This window comes from Ailuropoda melanoleuca, chromosome 10 (genome assembly GCF_002007445.2).
Source record: "Ailuropoda melanoleuca isolate Jingjing chromosome 10, ASM200744v2, whole genome shotgun sequence".
Taxonomy (NCBI): domain Eukaryota; kingdom Metazoa; phylum Chordata; class Mammalia; order Carnivora; family Ursidae; genus Ailuropoda; species Ailuropoda melanoleuca.
In genome coordinates, this window is record NC_048227.1 from 1556397 (window position 1) to 1572497 (window position 16101).

The window sequence follows — 16101 nt, forward strand, 5'->3', positions numbered from 1 at the left end:
GCCTTCAGCTCAGGTCATGATCCCAGAGAGCCCTGCACCAGGCTCCCTGATCAGCAGGGAGTCCACTTCTCCCTCTCCCTCTGCTGCTCCCCTGCTCTTGCTCGGACCCTCTCTCCCTCAAATAAATAAATAAAATCTTTCATTAAAAAAAAAAAAAGAGGCCATACTGGAGTAGGGTGGGCCCTCAATGCAGTATGACTGGAGTCCTCTTAAGAAGAGGGAGGACCAGGGCGCCTGGGTGGCGCAGTCATTGGGCGTCTGCCTTTGGCTCAGGGCGTGATCCCAGAGTCCTGGGATCGAGCCCCACATAAGGCTCCTCCGCTGGGAGCTTGCTTCTTCCTCTCCCACTTCCCCTGCGTGTGTTCCCTCTCTCGCTGGCTGTCTCTCTCTCTGTCAAATAAATAAATAAAATCTTTAAAAAATAAAAAAGACGACGACGGAGGACCACATGAAGATGCAGAGACCCGCAACAGACAGGGGTGGGCACATGACGGCAGAGGCAGAGACTTGAGCCACACAGACACAAGGCAAGGAGCACGGAGGCTGGCTCGCCCAACCAGACACTGGAAGCGGCAGGAAGGACACTCCGCTACGGGGTTCAGAGGGAGCGCGGCCCTGCCCACACCTGGATCTCAGACTTCCAACCTCCAGGGCTGAGAGACGTGCCTGCTCTTTCAAGCCACACAACACTCACACAAGAAACTTCACAGAATTCGTTCAGAGAGGTCATTAAAGAACATCAAGAATGATAATAAGCAGCGACAACCTGGGGAGGGAGGGAAATCTGATTTCCAGAGTTGCCACATTATATTATTTAAACTGTCCAGTTTACAACTAAAGTTCTAAGACATGCAAAGAAACAAAAAAACACGGGAAAAAAACCACCACCAGAAAGTGTCCTTGAGGAAGGCCAGGAATTGAATTCATTCGACAAGACCTTACATCAGCTACTTGTAACAGGTTCCAAGAACTAACGGGCACCATCTCTGAAGAACCACTGGAAAGTAGGAGAACCATGTCTCAGCAACAGAAAATACCGATAAACAGAAGTTGTACAAGAGAAGTGGATAAAAATTCTGGATTTGAGCAGCTCAATAAATGAAAAATTCACTAGCAGGGTGCAATTACAGATCGGACTGGGCAGAGGGGGAGACAGGCCAACGGAGATTGCCTAGTCTGGGAGACAGAAAGGAGAGAGAACAAGGATGATGGACACACACTCAGAGACCTGTGGGGACACCATCAAGCACACCAACATCATCATCATAAGGCCCAAAAGGAGAAAGGCTCGGAACAAATATTTGAATGAACTGCCAAAATTTTCCCAAATTTGATTTTTAAAATCCCAGAACCCAAGAGGCACCTGAGTGGCTCAGTCAGTTAAGCATTCCACTCTCGGGTTTCAGCTCAGGTCACGATCTCGGGGTCGTCAGATCAAGCTCCAGGTCAGGCTCCACACCCAGCACAGAGTCTGCATGGGATTCTTTCCATCTCCTTCCCCTGTCCCTCCCCGCCCCTGTGCGCACGTGCACGCACTCTAACAAACACATAAATAAAATCTTCTAAAAAAAAATCCAAGAACCCAACTAAGATAAATTCCAACTAAGATAAACTCAGGAAGATTCACACCCAGACAGAGCACAGTTGCGCTGTTCACACCGTCCAGAGACAAAGAGAAAGCACCAGGAGATCAGCAGCTGGGTAAGATGAGCAGCTGACTCCTCAGAACCACAGAGGCCACAAGGCAGTGGGATGGCACAAAGTGCCGGAGGACAGAACGGTCAACCATATTCTCCATCCAGCAAAACCATCCTTCCAAAACGAAGGAGAAAATAAGACAGCCCCAGAAGACCAAAACCAGCGAATTCACCTTGGCACCAGCAGCCCTTCCTTGCGAGAACCAAATCCACATGAAGAAAGAATGAGTGCCAGAACCACACTCGTAAACACAGATGGCAGTATAAACTTATTCCTTAATTGTCACTTCTTTTCCTGGTTGACTTAAAAGACAACTGTGTTAGGCAATCACCACAAATCGCTCTGGCAGCAGGCAATTTACAGGGATACAATCTGTATAACGATAAGAAAATGGGGAGCAGAAGGGAGCTGTGCAGCCACGACGTTTCCACGCACCACTGACATTACACGGGTGCCACCCAAGCTGGACCGGTACACGTTAACATGTTAACTGAGACTCCCTGGGCAATCCCTAAGAAAATGCCCAAAACCATACAGTGACCCACAGAGGGAATTTAAACAGTTCGCTAGAAAACACCTATTTGATGCAAAACAGTGCAATGTGGGAAGAACGGAAGAAATATGAAAGTAATGAGGGGAAGATAATTTGGGGAGCACCAGGAAGTCTCTATTAAAACTTTTAAGTAAGGGGCGCCTGGGTGGCACAGCGGTTAAGCGTCTGCCTTCGGCTCAGGGCGTGATCCCGGCGTTGTGGGATCGAGCCCCACATCAGGCTCCTCTGCTGTGAGCCTGCTTCTTCCTCTCCCATTCCCCCTGCTTGTGTTCCCTCTCTCGCTGGCTGTCTCTATCTCTGTCAAATAAAATTAAAAAAAAAAAAAAATCTTTAAAAAAAAAAAAACAAAAAAAACTTGTAAGTAAGATGGAGCTTTCTCTATCAAGCACGTACTAGTTTTGTTCTTTTCCTGATGGTTAAAGTAGGATAATATCCCAAGACAGAACATATGCTAAGTAATGATTACCAAACAGTCACATGCCGCCAAAGAATCTGAACTCTGACCACAGGAGAATCTAAAAGTCAGAACAAAAAAAAAAAAAAAAAAATTTTTTTTGAAGTCAGAATTCAAAGGCCCATTTTAAACCAAGGACACAGCACGCACTCTTGACGGGTCTCCACCACCCGTACAAGTTTCAGTCTTAAGAAAGCTATGACCCCAAGTATCGGTTTCCTGAACTGGGACATCTATGTTTTTTAAAACAATGTTTAAGAGAGAAAACAGGTCATGTCAGATCAGCCACCTCTCATGTAATGGCCCACACACCACGGAAAGAGCAGGAACACGTGGAGGAAGACACTGGTTTTCTGTAGGAGTGAATGTCAAGTTCACGGACAGGACCTGAACACTCACAAAATGGAAGGTACACTGCACGCCCACCCAGCCCCGACAGGTGACGCAGATGAGGAGAGAGGCAGCCAGGCCCCAGACTGAAGGGCTAACAGGATGGGCTTTGACGTCAGACAGGCGTGTGCTGACATCCTGTCTCTCACTTCCTCACCACGTGGCCCGGCATGTGGCCACCTCCGAGCTTACCATTTACCACCAAGGAGAAGGGGGTAAGGACGCCTGCCCCTTACTCTCGATGCACCTCGATAACTGCAACAACCCCTCCGAGGCCCCCCTAACGGGGTTTCCTCCCTGCCCGAACCCTTCTGGCACCAAACTGCTCAACCGCGGGCTTTGGAGTGAACCCGGAAGCTGCAGTTCAGAACAAGGCCTGGCCCTGGAACACCACTCGCTGCCCTGAGCCGCTGGGAAGGAAGCCGCTCTCACACCCGCAGGCCCAGGGCCGCAGGCTGACTCCACCTCGCCCCAACGGCCTTGTGGGAAACAAGACAGCAGAGCTGAAAATCACTCGCTCCTAGAAATCACTCAGTAATCCCCCGCCTCCCTTCCAGATTCCAGGTTTTGAACTCAAAAAGCCTTTGTACATCCGTGGACTGAGAACCAAGTGCCCATAACAAGAGGTGTTCAGGGCGATGAGCTCCAGGCCAGCCCACAGACCTGGGCCTCGCATGCAGCAGAGGTGAGGCTCGGGGCTCCCTCCTCTGGACACCTCACTACTATCAAATGGCCTGGCAGGTGTCAGAGAACCAGGTGTCACAGGGTGACCCCCAGGGCACACCTCTGCCTGTCCACAGCGCACAAAGGGTAACGATCAGCGTGCCGTCTTCAATACCCCTTCAGGTCTGAAATTCTGCAATTCCCCAAGCCAGCTGTCCACAAACAGAAAGCAACGGAACATTGCACAAAGACGGCGATCTTTCCCAACACATCTCCATCAGAGCCTCCGGACGGCAGTCCTGCTACAGGCACGCGCCCAGAGACGTCCAGCCCCCCGTGTTCCGACAGCAGCTATCAGCCAGGGCCAGACTCACGCACCACAGGCCAGAGCTCTGGGAAACCAACAGGATTTGCCCAGCGAGCCAGGCTGCCACACATGCCCTTGCTTCCTCTAAGCCAGCCTTAGCAAGCGCCAACCGCCAAAGTCACAGGCTGGGAGACCCTGAGCAGCGGCCTCGGGCCAGCCCCTCCCAGGAGGCCACCCCCTCCGCACGCACGCTGACCCACGTGGAGGAGCTGCACGAAGCACGCGCAGATGTCCCTAACTCCGCTCAGCCCAGGCTCTCCCCGGGGTTCTCACTGCTTGCAGAGAGTGCCTCCCAGCATCAAGGGCTTTTCAAAACACAAGTCATCCGTCCCCCAAAGGCAGCCAAGGAGGAAGGTTCCTACTGCCTGAGTTTAGTAGGACGGTGCACTGGGACAGTCTTTTTTTTTTTTTTTTTAAGATTTTATTTATTTGAGGGGCGCCTGGGTGGCACAGCGGTTAAGCGTCTGCCTTCGGCTCAGGGCGTGATCCCGGCGTTGCGGGATCGAGCCCCACATCAGGCTCTTCTGCTATGAGCCTGCTTCTTCCTCTCCCACTCCCTCTGCTTGTGTTCCCTCTCTCGCTGGCTGTCTCTATCTCTGTCAAATAAATAAAAAATAAAATCTTTAAAAAAAAAAAAAAGATTTTATTTATTTGACAGAGAGAGAGAGACAGCCAGTGAGAGAGGGAACACAAGCAGGGGGAGTGGGAGAGGAAGAAGTGGTGCCAGGGGGTGGGGGTCAGTGTTTCTTGGGGGACAGAGTTTTAGTCTAGGAAGATGAGAAAGTTCTGGAGACAGGAGGTGGTGACGGTCGCACACTAGTGTGAACGCTCTTAACACCACAGAACTACGCACCTGAAAATGGTCAAAATTGTATGTCATGTGTGCATTACAATTGAAAACCCACACAGATTGCCGGGCTCCGCGCCAGAATCGAGGGTGGGGCCTAGGACCCTGAGTTTCTAACAAGCTCCCAGGTGAAGCCACAGCTGGTCCAGGGGCCACAGCTAGTCCAGGGGCCACAGTTTGAGAACCACGGACGCAGGATGAACAGAGGAAGGAACTCAGCGCCTTGCCTAGACCCATGGCCCAAACCTGACAAAAACCAGGTAGGTGTTCATAAATGCAGCCACCATGCTTTACTCACTCGTCAGAGAGGGCAGTGGCCACTGGCATTCCTGATGACAACTCTTCCACGAAAATAACAGGAACGGAACCAGCAGGGGTTCCCAATTTTCAACAGGAACATTCCTCGTCAGGCTCACGAAACAGGTTTCTATCTCTGATCAAGAACTGTTGTAAGCTACTCTGTTACTCTGAAATTCAAATGTTCTCAGGAAACAGAAGCAACAGCGTCCTCATCCTTATGGTGACCATGGCCTCAGAACTGAGAGCTCAGCAGGCGATGGCCAGGGAGCACCGTGAACAACCCTCGGGTGGGTGGCAGACTCGGGAGCTCAGATACACAGAACCTCTCACGGTCTCAGCTTTGCTACCCCTCGGATGTGACTTTCTCTCACCAACTTATTTTATGAACCATTACGACATTTTTTAAAAAGAGAAAACCATTCCAGGGAGCCTGGGTGGCTCAGTCCACGAAGTGTCCCACTCTCAGTTTCCGCTCAGGTCATGATCTCAGGGTTGTGAGATCCAGCCCGGTGTCGGGTTCTGCACTGTGCAGAGCCTGCTTGGGATTCTTTCTCCCTCTGCCCCTCCCCCCTCTAAAAAAAAAAAAAAGAGAGAAAGAAAACCACTACCCCCCACAGCGAGCACACATGCGATTCCCCTTGCATACTCACATGTACAGCCCCACAACAGACATACACGGGGTTTTTTACACACAAAGCGTGTTTCCATGTGTGTGCGCAACCACGCTTCTCTTTCAAATTTCCTGTAAAAGCAAAACCCTCCTAAGCAGTAAGTCACTCAGTAAAACAATCACCACGAACACTGTTTTCCTTTCACTCAACCTCTGTTCTTAGGTACTTGATAAATGCATCTATGATTGTTTTCCTTGTGAGATATTTCAAACGTACATAAAGTACAGAAAATATAAGAATCCACGTACCCGGGGCGCCTGGGTGGCACAGCGGTTAAGCGTGTGCCTTCGGCTCAGGGCGTGATCCCGACATTATGGGATCGAGCCCCACGTCAGGCTCCTTCTCTATGAGCCTGCTTCTCCCTCTCCCACTCCCCCTGCTTGTGTTTTCTCTCTCGCTGGCTGTCTCTATCTCTGTCAAATAAATAAATAAAAAATCTTTAAAAAAAAAAAAAAAAGAATCCACGTACCCACCACAGAGATTTCACAGAAGATAACACTGTGCCATATATTTTTCTGAAAAAGATGTTAAATCCAAAAAACACATTACAGGGCACACCACCCCCTCCCCGTTTCCTATCCAACAATGTCCACTGCCCTCCGGCTGATGGACAACATGTGCAGGCAGGCCTTTGTGCTTTCCCAGTGTCCGTACGCATCCGTACAGTGCAGGCGGGTATCCTATTTCACATATATGACAAACGTCATCACTCCCTTTGTCTGCGCTTTCTCGTCCTGGAAGAAGGCACGTGAACAGAGTGCACACATCAACTCCGCTCAGTCCGTGCACAGCGGCGTGGCGGCTCCCAGACACAGAGATGGGACACAGGCTCCCCACACCCTTCTCCGTCTTGGCCACCCGCCCCAAGGGTGACTGCCACCGTCTAGCCCTACACATGACTTTCGCCTCGTCACGTAAGTGGAATCAAGCTATAAGTCCCCCCCCGACTCTGCCTGCTTCCGCTCGGCACAATGTGTGAGGCCCGTCCGTGTCCCCGCGTGCAGCTGTCACTGCTACAGACCCCACCGTGTGGTCAAGCCTCAGTCTACCTCCTTGTTCTGCTGCTGGACAGCCGGCTAGCTCCCAGGATTTCCTCCAACACGCGGCACTGCTGGCAGTGCTTAGCACACGTCATGCGACGGGCGTGTGCACTCATCTCTGTCAGGTTTGGGCCTTACAGTGAGGTTCCTGGGTCCCGGGATTTCACATGTCCGGCTTGGCCAATACTTCCAGTCTTCCAGGGTGACTGAGCCACATCGCACTCCGCTGAGCAACAGGTCCGGCTGCCTCACACCCGGGCCACTCAGTATTTCACGTGCTTCCCCTCACCGTTCCAGTAGGGCCCGCACTTCTCTGCCTCGGTTGCCAGTAAATCGCCACTTCATCTTGATTTGTTACGGAACCACCACTGTTCTGTCCACCTAAGAACTATTCCCTAGAGTGACTGCACAATATCTCAGGTATGCGACTAAAAATCAGGGAGCAATTCCCCCATTAACCGTTCCCTGCTATTGAAAATGCGTGAAGAACAGCCTCATTCACAAGACATTCTGCCGTATTGGTTTATTCTACCTTTAGCATCAATTCCTAGAGAATGCTACAGTTTTCCCCGCTAACGGACACTGCCCTGGACAGCTTTCATACACACATGTTGAGTGAGACTTTCTTCAGAAACGCTCTTCTGAGCGTTGGTGCAGTGACCTTGGCAATCTAACGCATGTACCACAGTGGCATTAAACTGAGAAAACCAGGGCGCCTGGGTGGCTCCATCAGTTAAACGTCCGACTCAGTTTTGGCTCAGGTCATGATCGCGGGGCCCTGGGATCAAGCCCCGTGTCGGGCTCCCTGCTCGGTGCAGAGAATTCTTAAGATTCTCTCTCTCCCTCTCCTTCTGCCCCCACTTACACATGCTCTCGCTCTCTCAAAAAAAAAAAAAAAAAGAGAGAGAGAGAAAACTAAAATGTTGGCTTCCCATCTGCGGATCAGAATGGCAATCACGGAGGGGAATAGATCCTAATGCAAAGTTTCCTCAAATCCACCCCCTACCACCCCCCAAACTGTTCCTCTATCCTTTCTCGGGCGAGCAGAGGGGCGGCAGGACTGGAGTGTCTGCCGCCTCTCTGCTCGCCCCTCTGCAGCCACAGCAGGAACCCTGCAGCTGAGAGCCTGCGCGCTGTCCGCTCACATGCGGGGGCCGCCCCTCCCCAGCCACCCGCAGAAAACGCCCTCACCTCCTTTGAATCTTGGCACAAACACCACTTTCCGATGACACGTACTTGGTGACAACTACAACTCGCACCCTCTCCCCCCTCCACGTGCGAACACGTCATGGGCTCAGTACGTCTGAAAAGTGTCCACCTCCCACGACAAGACCATCAACTCCAGGACAGCAGGCCTCCTTACTTTGTCCACACTCAGAACCCCATGATCAAGGACACCACCCAGCACACAGTGAGTGCTCAAGAATCATCTGCTACCTCAATGAAAGGACTCAGAGTCACGTGAGCAAGAAAGCCACATACAGGAATCGAGGCCTGCTCTGCTCTCTTAGGCAGGGAAACAACACCCCCCCACTCGGCCGCAACCAACAAATCTCATCAAGGTCCCGCTGGTGACAGGAACCTTGCCTCAGTGAGCTATGGCGAGAAGTAAAAGCTGGTAACACACAGGATGGCTCTCAACAGAAGCCCTGAGCAGGGACAGCCTCACGCTCGCAGTGCCTCCCCACCTCCACCATGGCCTCCTCCCCACCTCCACCATGGCCTCCTTGCCAATTTTCAGCTATCTCCACTTTTCCCCGAAATAACATGAGGCAAAAACCCTGATTCTATAAAGGCATAATGCGACATACGGATAGTCAGCCTGCACGGCAAGAGAAGAAAGGCTTTCCTCTTCCGGCAATGGTTTAAGTGCTTTTACCTTGAAGCAAAGTAAAAATAAACAATCTCTGCAGGTCCTTCCAAGTCCTCTAGTACTTCTCAGCCGAGAATTCTCAATTGAATCCTCTCCAAAGCTCAGTTCAAACACTCCTTGAACAATAAAGTGTTCCCAAAGCCCCGTTAAGAGTCTAGTGATCCTTTCTACTCTCCGGGTTGAATCTCCTTGCTGAGCTCCCTCAAGTTCTCACCCACGGGGTTCTCCCACACCCGAACATTCACCACCTCCCCACCCCAGTTCAGGGAGCTCTGGCTCCCTGATGCTGCCCAGCACGGGGGTGGCACGCAGCACGTGCCGACTGTGTGTTCCACTTGATAAGGAATGCCGCCGGAACCCTCCCTCACACCATACACAAGAACTAAAACATTCAGGTCCAGGGACCATTTTGAAAGCACTAAAACTACAAACTCTTAGCAGAAAATATGGAACTAGATCTTCATGACCTTGGATCAGGCAAAGCCTTCTCAGTCATGACACCAAAAGCACAAACAACAAAAGAAAAAAGAGATCAACTGGACTTCATCAAAATTAAAGGCTGTCCTGCTGCTAGACATCATTAAGAAGGCAAAAGACAGGGGCGCCTGGGTGGCACAGCAGTTAAGCGTCTGCCTTCGGCTCAGGGCGTGATCCCGGCGTTATGGGATCGAGCCCCACATCAGGCTCCTCCACTATGAGCCTGCTTCTTCCTCTCCCACTCCCCCTGCTTGTGTTCCCTCTCTCGCTGGCTGTCTCTATCCCTGTCAAATGAATAAATAAATAAATAAATAATCTTTAAAAAAAAAAAAAAAAAGAAGGCAAAAGACAACCCACAGAATGGGGGGAAACACGGATGAATCACCGATTTGATAAGGGGTATGTGTCGAGAACATATAAAGAAATTCTGAAAACTCATGTTTTTTTAAAAAGACAAACTATGTAATTTTAAAAATGGATGAAGGATTTGAATACACATTTCTCCAAAACAGATACAGAAGGGCCAATACGCACATGAAAAGATGCCCAACCACAATGAGATTCCATTTCACACCTACTAGGACGGCCATCATCAAAAAGACAGGCACAAAAAAGAGAGTCAATAACAAGTGTTGGTGAGGACAGGGAGAAATTGGAGCCCTTGTACTTGCTGGGAAACAGTCCAGCAATCCCTCCAAGGGTTAAAGAGAGGTTACTATCAGAGCCAGTCATTGCACTGCTAGGAATGAAAAGTACGTCCACACAAAGACATGTGCATGAACGTGCACAGCAGCATTATTCACAACAGCCAAAACGTGGCAACAGCCCAAATGTGCACCAACCAATGAATGGATAAAATACAGTCTCAATACGATGGAACACTATGCAGCCATAAAAAGTAACAGCGGGCTGGTCCGTGCTACCACGTGGATAAACCCTGACACTCAGCCAAGGAAGCCAAGCACGGAAGGACACATGATACAGGGTTCTACTGACATGACATCCCCAGAAGGGGCAAATCTGTAGGGACAGAGAGATTAACAGCCACCTAGGCTAGGAGGAGAGGGACGGGGGAACAAAGACAGACCATAATGGGCGGGGTTCCTCCCAGGGGAGATGACGGTGATGGCTGCACAATTCTGTGAATATACTAAAACCACTGAACTGGACACTTCAAATGGGAGAATTATGTGGTGTGTGAATGAGATCTCAGTGAAGCTATTAAAAATGTTTTATGAATCCCCTCTCCTCTCTCCAGCTTGTGAATACAAACCGCTTCTCTATACCAGCACCATGCCTGGAACATGGATGGCTTGCAATCCTGAATGAGGGGGGGCGGGTCTACCAAGAAGGGGAAAAACATCTACCTGTGAAGTCCTCTGGTTGTTCCAGGCACAAGCAGAAAAATCTAGCTGGCAACACTGTCACAGAAACTTCCAGTGGCCCATGGGGCCCGTCACCCCTGTGGCCGTGAAGCAGAACTGGAAGCAACCACTGAATGCCCAGAAGCAGAGAGAGTCGCCCTTAATAATGTATCTCCCTGCTCCCCTAACTCTTCCCACCAATTCAAAGGCAGGGATGAAGCTGGCCATCCAGACAGGGTGTGTGGTACCCACCACCATTCAAACCAGGGCCATTCCAATGAGTCTGGAACCTTACTGAATGCATCTCCTTAGTCCTAGAAAACCCTGTAAGCAGGTGCTTGGTCCCATTTTACAGATGTGAAAACAAGGCCCAGCTAGCAGCAGGGCCTGCCCGAGGTCACAGAGCTGGCAAGCTGAGTCATTGGCCCAGAACCTCCACCAGGCTACGTGATGACGCCCAATCCCATGTTCCCTCCCTGACTCACAGAGAGAAGGGAGCAGGGACAAGCACACCCCACACCCAGGGCCAGAGGTCGGACGGTCTCAGTTCACAGCTCCGACTCCTGTGTGACCGTGAACCAACAGCTCACCTCCCTCATCTCCCTCAGGTCTCGTCCCTAAGATGGGGACCATACCATCCACGTCACTGTCCGGTTGCAAGAGTTTTTTGGTTTTTTTTTTAAGAAAATACATGAAAGCATCTAGCATGGCGCCTGGTACTCAAGCTTTTCTTTTCCAAAGGACCTGCAGGCCAGACACGAAATTTCCAATCAAACCACAGACCGGATGAACTGCGGGCCTGGCTTGCTCGCTGCCGCAAGCACTGGGCTCTGCACCGCGACAGCACCATCTTGCTCTGGTCAGGACCCGAACAACACCTGAAGTTCCATGCTAATCACAAACAGATCGTGGGTGATCCCTGGAATCTCAGGGACACATGTGAACCACTCGCACACAAATAGGACATTGTCAGCTGTGAGTGGCTACTCCTTTCCGAGGGAGATGCAAGAGACCAAACCACAGGGGAAAAAAAATCACGGGTCTGTTTCCTGAAGACATCACAAAACTGAAGTTGAGTGCCAAAAACAGTCACCTAACAGATGATTTCCTCTGAGTCAAACTGGAGCAAGAGGAACCAGCACCAGGGCCGCCAGATCCCTGCTTCTCCATGAATCTCACGAAACCTGCTTCTGAAAGGGCCCCATTCAAGTTGGGTCTATTCCTCAGAAAACCTCTTCGGTCTCTCACTTTTGGAATGTTTACATGCGGGGAGGCCCAGTGATTTTTTCCAGAGTTTAAAAGGAATACTAGCTTAGCTAATTTGGGGAATCTTGGAATAACTCACAGAGGAGGAGTTCAAAATTCCAAAAAGAATCATGGTCTCTCTCTTTAACTAAATTCAATCTGGTTTTCATTTTTGTTCTTTCTTGAAACCCTCACCCCAGGCCTGGTTGGTTTAGTCTGAAAGTGACTCAGGTTTTCTAGGATCTCTTGCAGTGAAAGCGAAGATATTCCAAAATATCCAGCAGGGCTAAGTGCATCTCCATCCCAGTGAAGGCTAAGTAGAGAGCCTGCATTCACAAGCAAATGAGGCCCCACTAATAAAATTCCAAGCAGTCACTTGTATTATAAGCCAAGTGAGATACAATTAAATCCATTTGAACAAACCCCAATTGGTTTATGGAAGGAATCACAAAAAGTAAGACAAGGTCCCTGCCATCCAGCTGCCTGCAGGGTAGACAACCAGGAATGTCATTAATCAGCCGGAGAAAGGAATGCCGGGAAACTGGCATGAACGCATTAGCAACTGTGAAGAATGTCACAGTAAGAGAAATACGTAGTCAGTCTTGCCCCCACAGCCAAATGTGCACTGAACGTGGAGACCTAGTTTTCCACGCAGAGAAGGCTGGGCTCTCCTCTGCTGTCTGCAGCCCAACTCCAGAATCCGTGAACTAGGATAATCTGAGTATCTTCATTAGAGGAGGGAACTCGGCCGTGCTTGAGTGCTGTCGCATTCAGCTCAGTGGGAAACACACTCCTTTCGACATTGACCCCCAGTTCCCCAGACTGAACTGGGGGGCTCTGGTAGCAACGCACGGAGCCTAAGCCCACACCCAAACCACGCGGATAACAGCTCCCCCGTGAAACCACTGCCGCCGGTACACGCCTTCCTCCGGCCATCCCATCACGCCATCTAAAGTGCACCCCCTTCCTGAAAAGAGAAAGGCGACATCCCACAATGGTCTTCCGTGGTATTTCGAGAACGGTCACAGAGAACCATCCCACTGTACGTAAAACCTCCCAGAGAGGGAAAGTTCATGGCCGGAAGGCTGCTTCAGTGAACCCTGAGGGAGGTGCGTGAAAGGCGGGCTCACAAGGCAGGCCCGTGGGGACCGCAAGGAGGCGACATCTGCCCCTTCCCAACCAGAGCCACACACTCACCTGCGTGGGAATCCCACTCTCCAGTCCCGGGCCAGGGACGGGACCACTGCCGCCTCAGTTTCCCCATCCGTAAAGTGGGGTGACAGACTACTTCCCTCGCAGGGTTACTGTGAGGGGGACGGCATCTCCTCCGTGAGGCCCCACCAGAGCGTCCGACACAGAGGAAGCACTGTGCAAGGCCTCGTCATCAACACAAGCTGAACTCTACCCTGTGAAGAACGCCCTACATGCAAGCCCCTCCCAGGAGGAGGCAGAAGACGGGACACCTTCTACCTGTGACCCAATCCATCTTGGGAAACCCACCACTTCCACAGGTCACAGCTAACCTCTCCACTCCTCCAAGAGACTCCCGACCTCACTGTCGTCCTAAGAAGGAAGATCAACGGCGCACGAGACACCCAGAGATAAAAGAACTGCACGCACAGACCTTCCTCAGAAGAGCTGCAAATGCAATCTTTAATCTTCCTTTGGTGCAAAAACCCAGCAGTGAGTGGCACTTCTCAGGAGCTGGGAGGTGACCTTACCATCGCAAAGACAATTACCGGTGCTAAGTCACGACTATCACCCCACACCACAGGAGATGGCCTTGGCCAAGGACACCCTGGGAACAGCAGGTGAGGTCCCCAGACAGCTCTCCTGCTGTGACACAGGCCAGTGGCCCTCAGGTCTGAGTCCTGCCGGTCCCAGGGATCACTGAAATGGCCAGACTCACCAGCGCCAAGAATGTTCAGACAGAGACATTAGAAACAACGGAAGCCGCGGGAGGGAGCGGGGCTGTCTCCTGCTGATTCAGTGGATTCTCCATTAGGAGCGGACGTTGACATGATAAAATATGTACTCCACTATAAATACGTTTCCGACATTAACTAGAGAGTAGAAACCAAAAGAGTTCAAAATGCCTACAAAACTCGGGGTGCCTGGGTGGCTCAGTCGTTAAGCATCTGCCTTCGGCTCAGGGCATGATCCCGGCATTGTGGGATCGAGCCCCACATCAGGCTCCTCCGCTATGAGCCTGCTTCTTCCTCTCCCACTCCCCCTGCTTGTGTTCCCTCTCTCTCTGGCTGTCTCTATCTCTGTCAAATAAATAAATAAAATCTTTTTTTAAAAAATGCCTACAAAACTAACTTTAAAACAAGCCCCCTTGCGCCCACCTCTGCTGGGCAAGCCACATCATTAGCAGGTGCACTTGACATCTTGGGATCTCGGGGTTTCCCTCCATGCTTCCCACTGTGAAATAGATACACACATCCACGAAGGGGTGTAACATGTCTATGAACAGTGCAGCAAAATCAGAGCTCAAACACACACCCAGGTGGAAAATTAAAAGACCACCAGCACCTGAAACCCGCCCTCACCCTGACCCCTTGTAGGTCAGACCCCCCTTCTCCCACCGAAGCTACCACTGCCTACTTTTCATGGCATTTTGCTTGCTCTTCAAGTACAGTCTTATCACCTAAGGAAGCGTCCCTACACGACAGAGTCGAATTCTGCATGTTCTTTAACTTGACAGAAACTGGAGTCACCAGTGTGTGCGTTTTCTCCGCCCTCTCTGGACACTGTCAGCAGAGGCTGCGGGGACTGAGTTCTAACATTTGCAAAGGTCCCTGACAGGTCACCTAAAGGCATCTCCCAGTTCTCAAAGCCGGATAACGGAGTTTACAGAAACTCTGATTCAACTGCACGGCCGATAACAGCGATCCCCTCTAAGGTGGGGGAACTAGCTCAGCGGGAGACAGACTTTGCTTACCAGGTGCAAGCTGGAGGACAAGTTTTACCATTGGTGCAATTCAAAGAACCATTTTCTGAAAAACATGGGAAGAATATCTTTAAAACAAATTGCATGACATTAGCACTTTAGAAGCACAGAGAGCTTGATGCATTATCATGCAGGCATTCAACAGATAATGACGAAAGCTATTTTCAGCAGTGTAAAAAGAATGTGCAGTGAAAAGACCAGGCTGTGACGGTATATACGTTATGAGGATAGCCATGGAAAAAACACATACATGGGAAATAGGAAATAGAGTTGACCCTAAAGCAACAGGGCGGTCAAGGGCACCACCCCCGCCCCGTACCGCTGAAAATCTGCATATAACCCCTGACTCCCCAAAAACTTAGCTATTAACAGTCTGCTGTTGACTGGAACCCTCACCGATAATAAAAGGTCAATTAATACATATTTTGTATATATGTTATATACCTGAACCTTAAATAACCTGGAGAAAAGAAATGTTAAGAAAATCACAAGGAGAACACATTTCCAGCCCCGCACTGTATTCACCGCACACAGCTGACACCGTGTCGCTCACAATCAAGTGCACGCTAAAACGCGGCGGTTGTGTTGAAGGGGTGAGATTATGGGTGAGCTCTCCGTTTATAGAACGCTCATACTTGCAGTTATGTTCTTGCACAACAACATTCTCCTCCAAGTGCCAATTCTCATACAACAGCGCAATTTTACTGGTCTGATTACAATTCACTCGTAAGACGTGGGGTAAACAAACTTCACCAGCACAAATCAGTTATGAAAGATCTTCAGGAGACCCATGTAAATGGACCTCTTGGAGACACAGNGTAAATGGACCTCTCGGAGACACAGTACCGAAGCCACAAGTGTCTCCAGTCCATATCGAGCTTCCCTGGAATTAATCCAGCATCACATAATTTCCCTTCGCGTCTGCTGAGCACACAAACTCCAAACTGGTCAGGAGCCCTCGAAAACCCCACCGAACACCTGCTCCACACGCGGAAACAGCCAACGTGCTCTCCTCCAGCAACGCGGCCAACAGAAAGCGTGAAGTGTGGCGTCAGGGTCCCCTGTGAGTCAAACGACTGACAGAACGTGCATCTCGGGCCATCCTCGGCCCCCTGTGCTACAGCGTATTTTAGTCCTATTTTAACAAAGAGCATCTACCCTGAAGTCTGGTTATGGTTTTTGAGTGATTCTATAATAAAAACACAC

At 50.4% G+C, this 16101-nt stretch overlaps 1 protein-coding gene across 4 annotated transcripts in view; it reads right to left on the reverse strand.

Annotated features, from left to right (window-relative positions):
- SNX8 (sorting nexin 8) overlaps nucleotides 1-15539 on the reverse strand; it is a 34809-nt gene extending 19270 nt beyond the window's left edge. For 3 of the 4 annotated variants that reach the window (XM_034669705.1, XM_034669703.1, XM_034669702.1), the window contains exon 1: nucleotides 5923-5995. In XM_034669705.1, coding sequence (XP_034525596.1) covers nucleotides 5923-5980 — 58 coding nt within the window. In that variant the 5' untranslated portion in view covers nucleotides 5981-5995. Of the gene's footprint in view, nucleotides 1-5922; nucleotides 5996-14886 lie in introns of those variants that run through there. The other variant, XM_034669704.1, reaches the window with a different exon arrangement.
- Nucleotides 15540-16101: the final 562 nt, after the last annotated feature.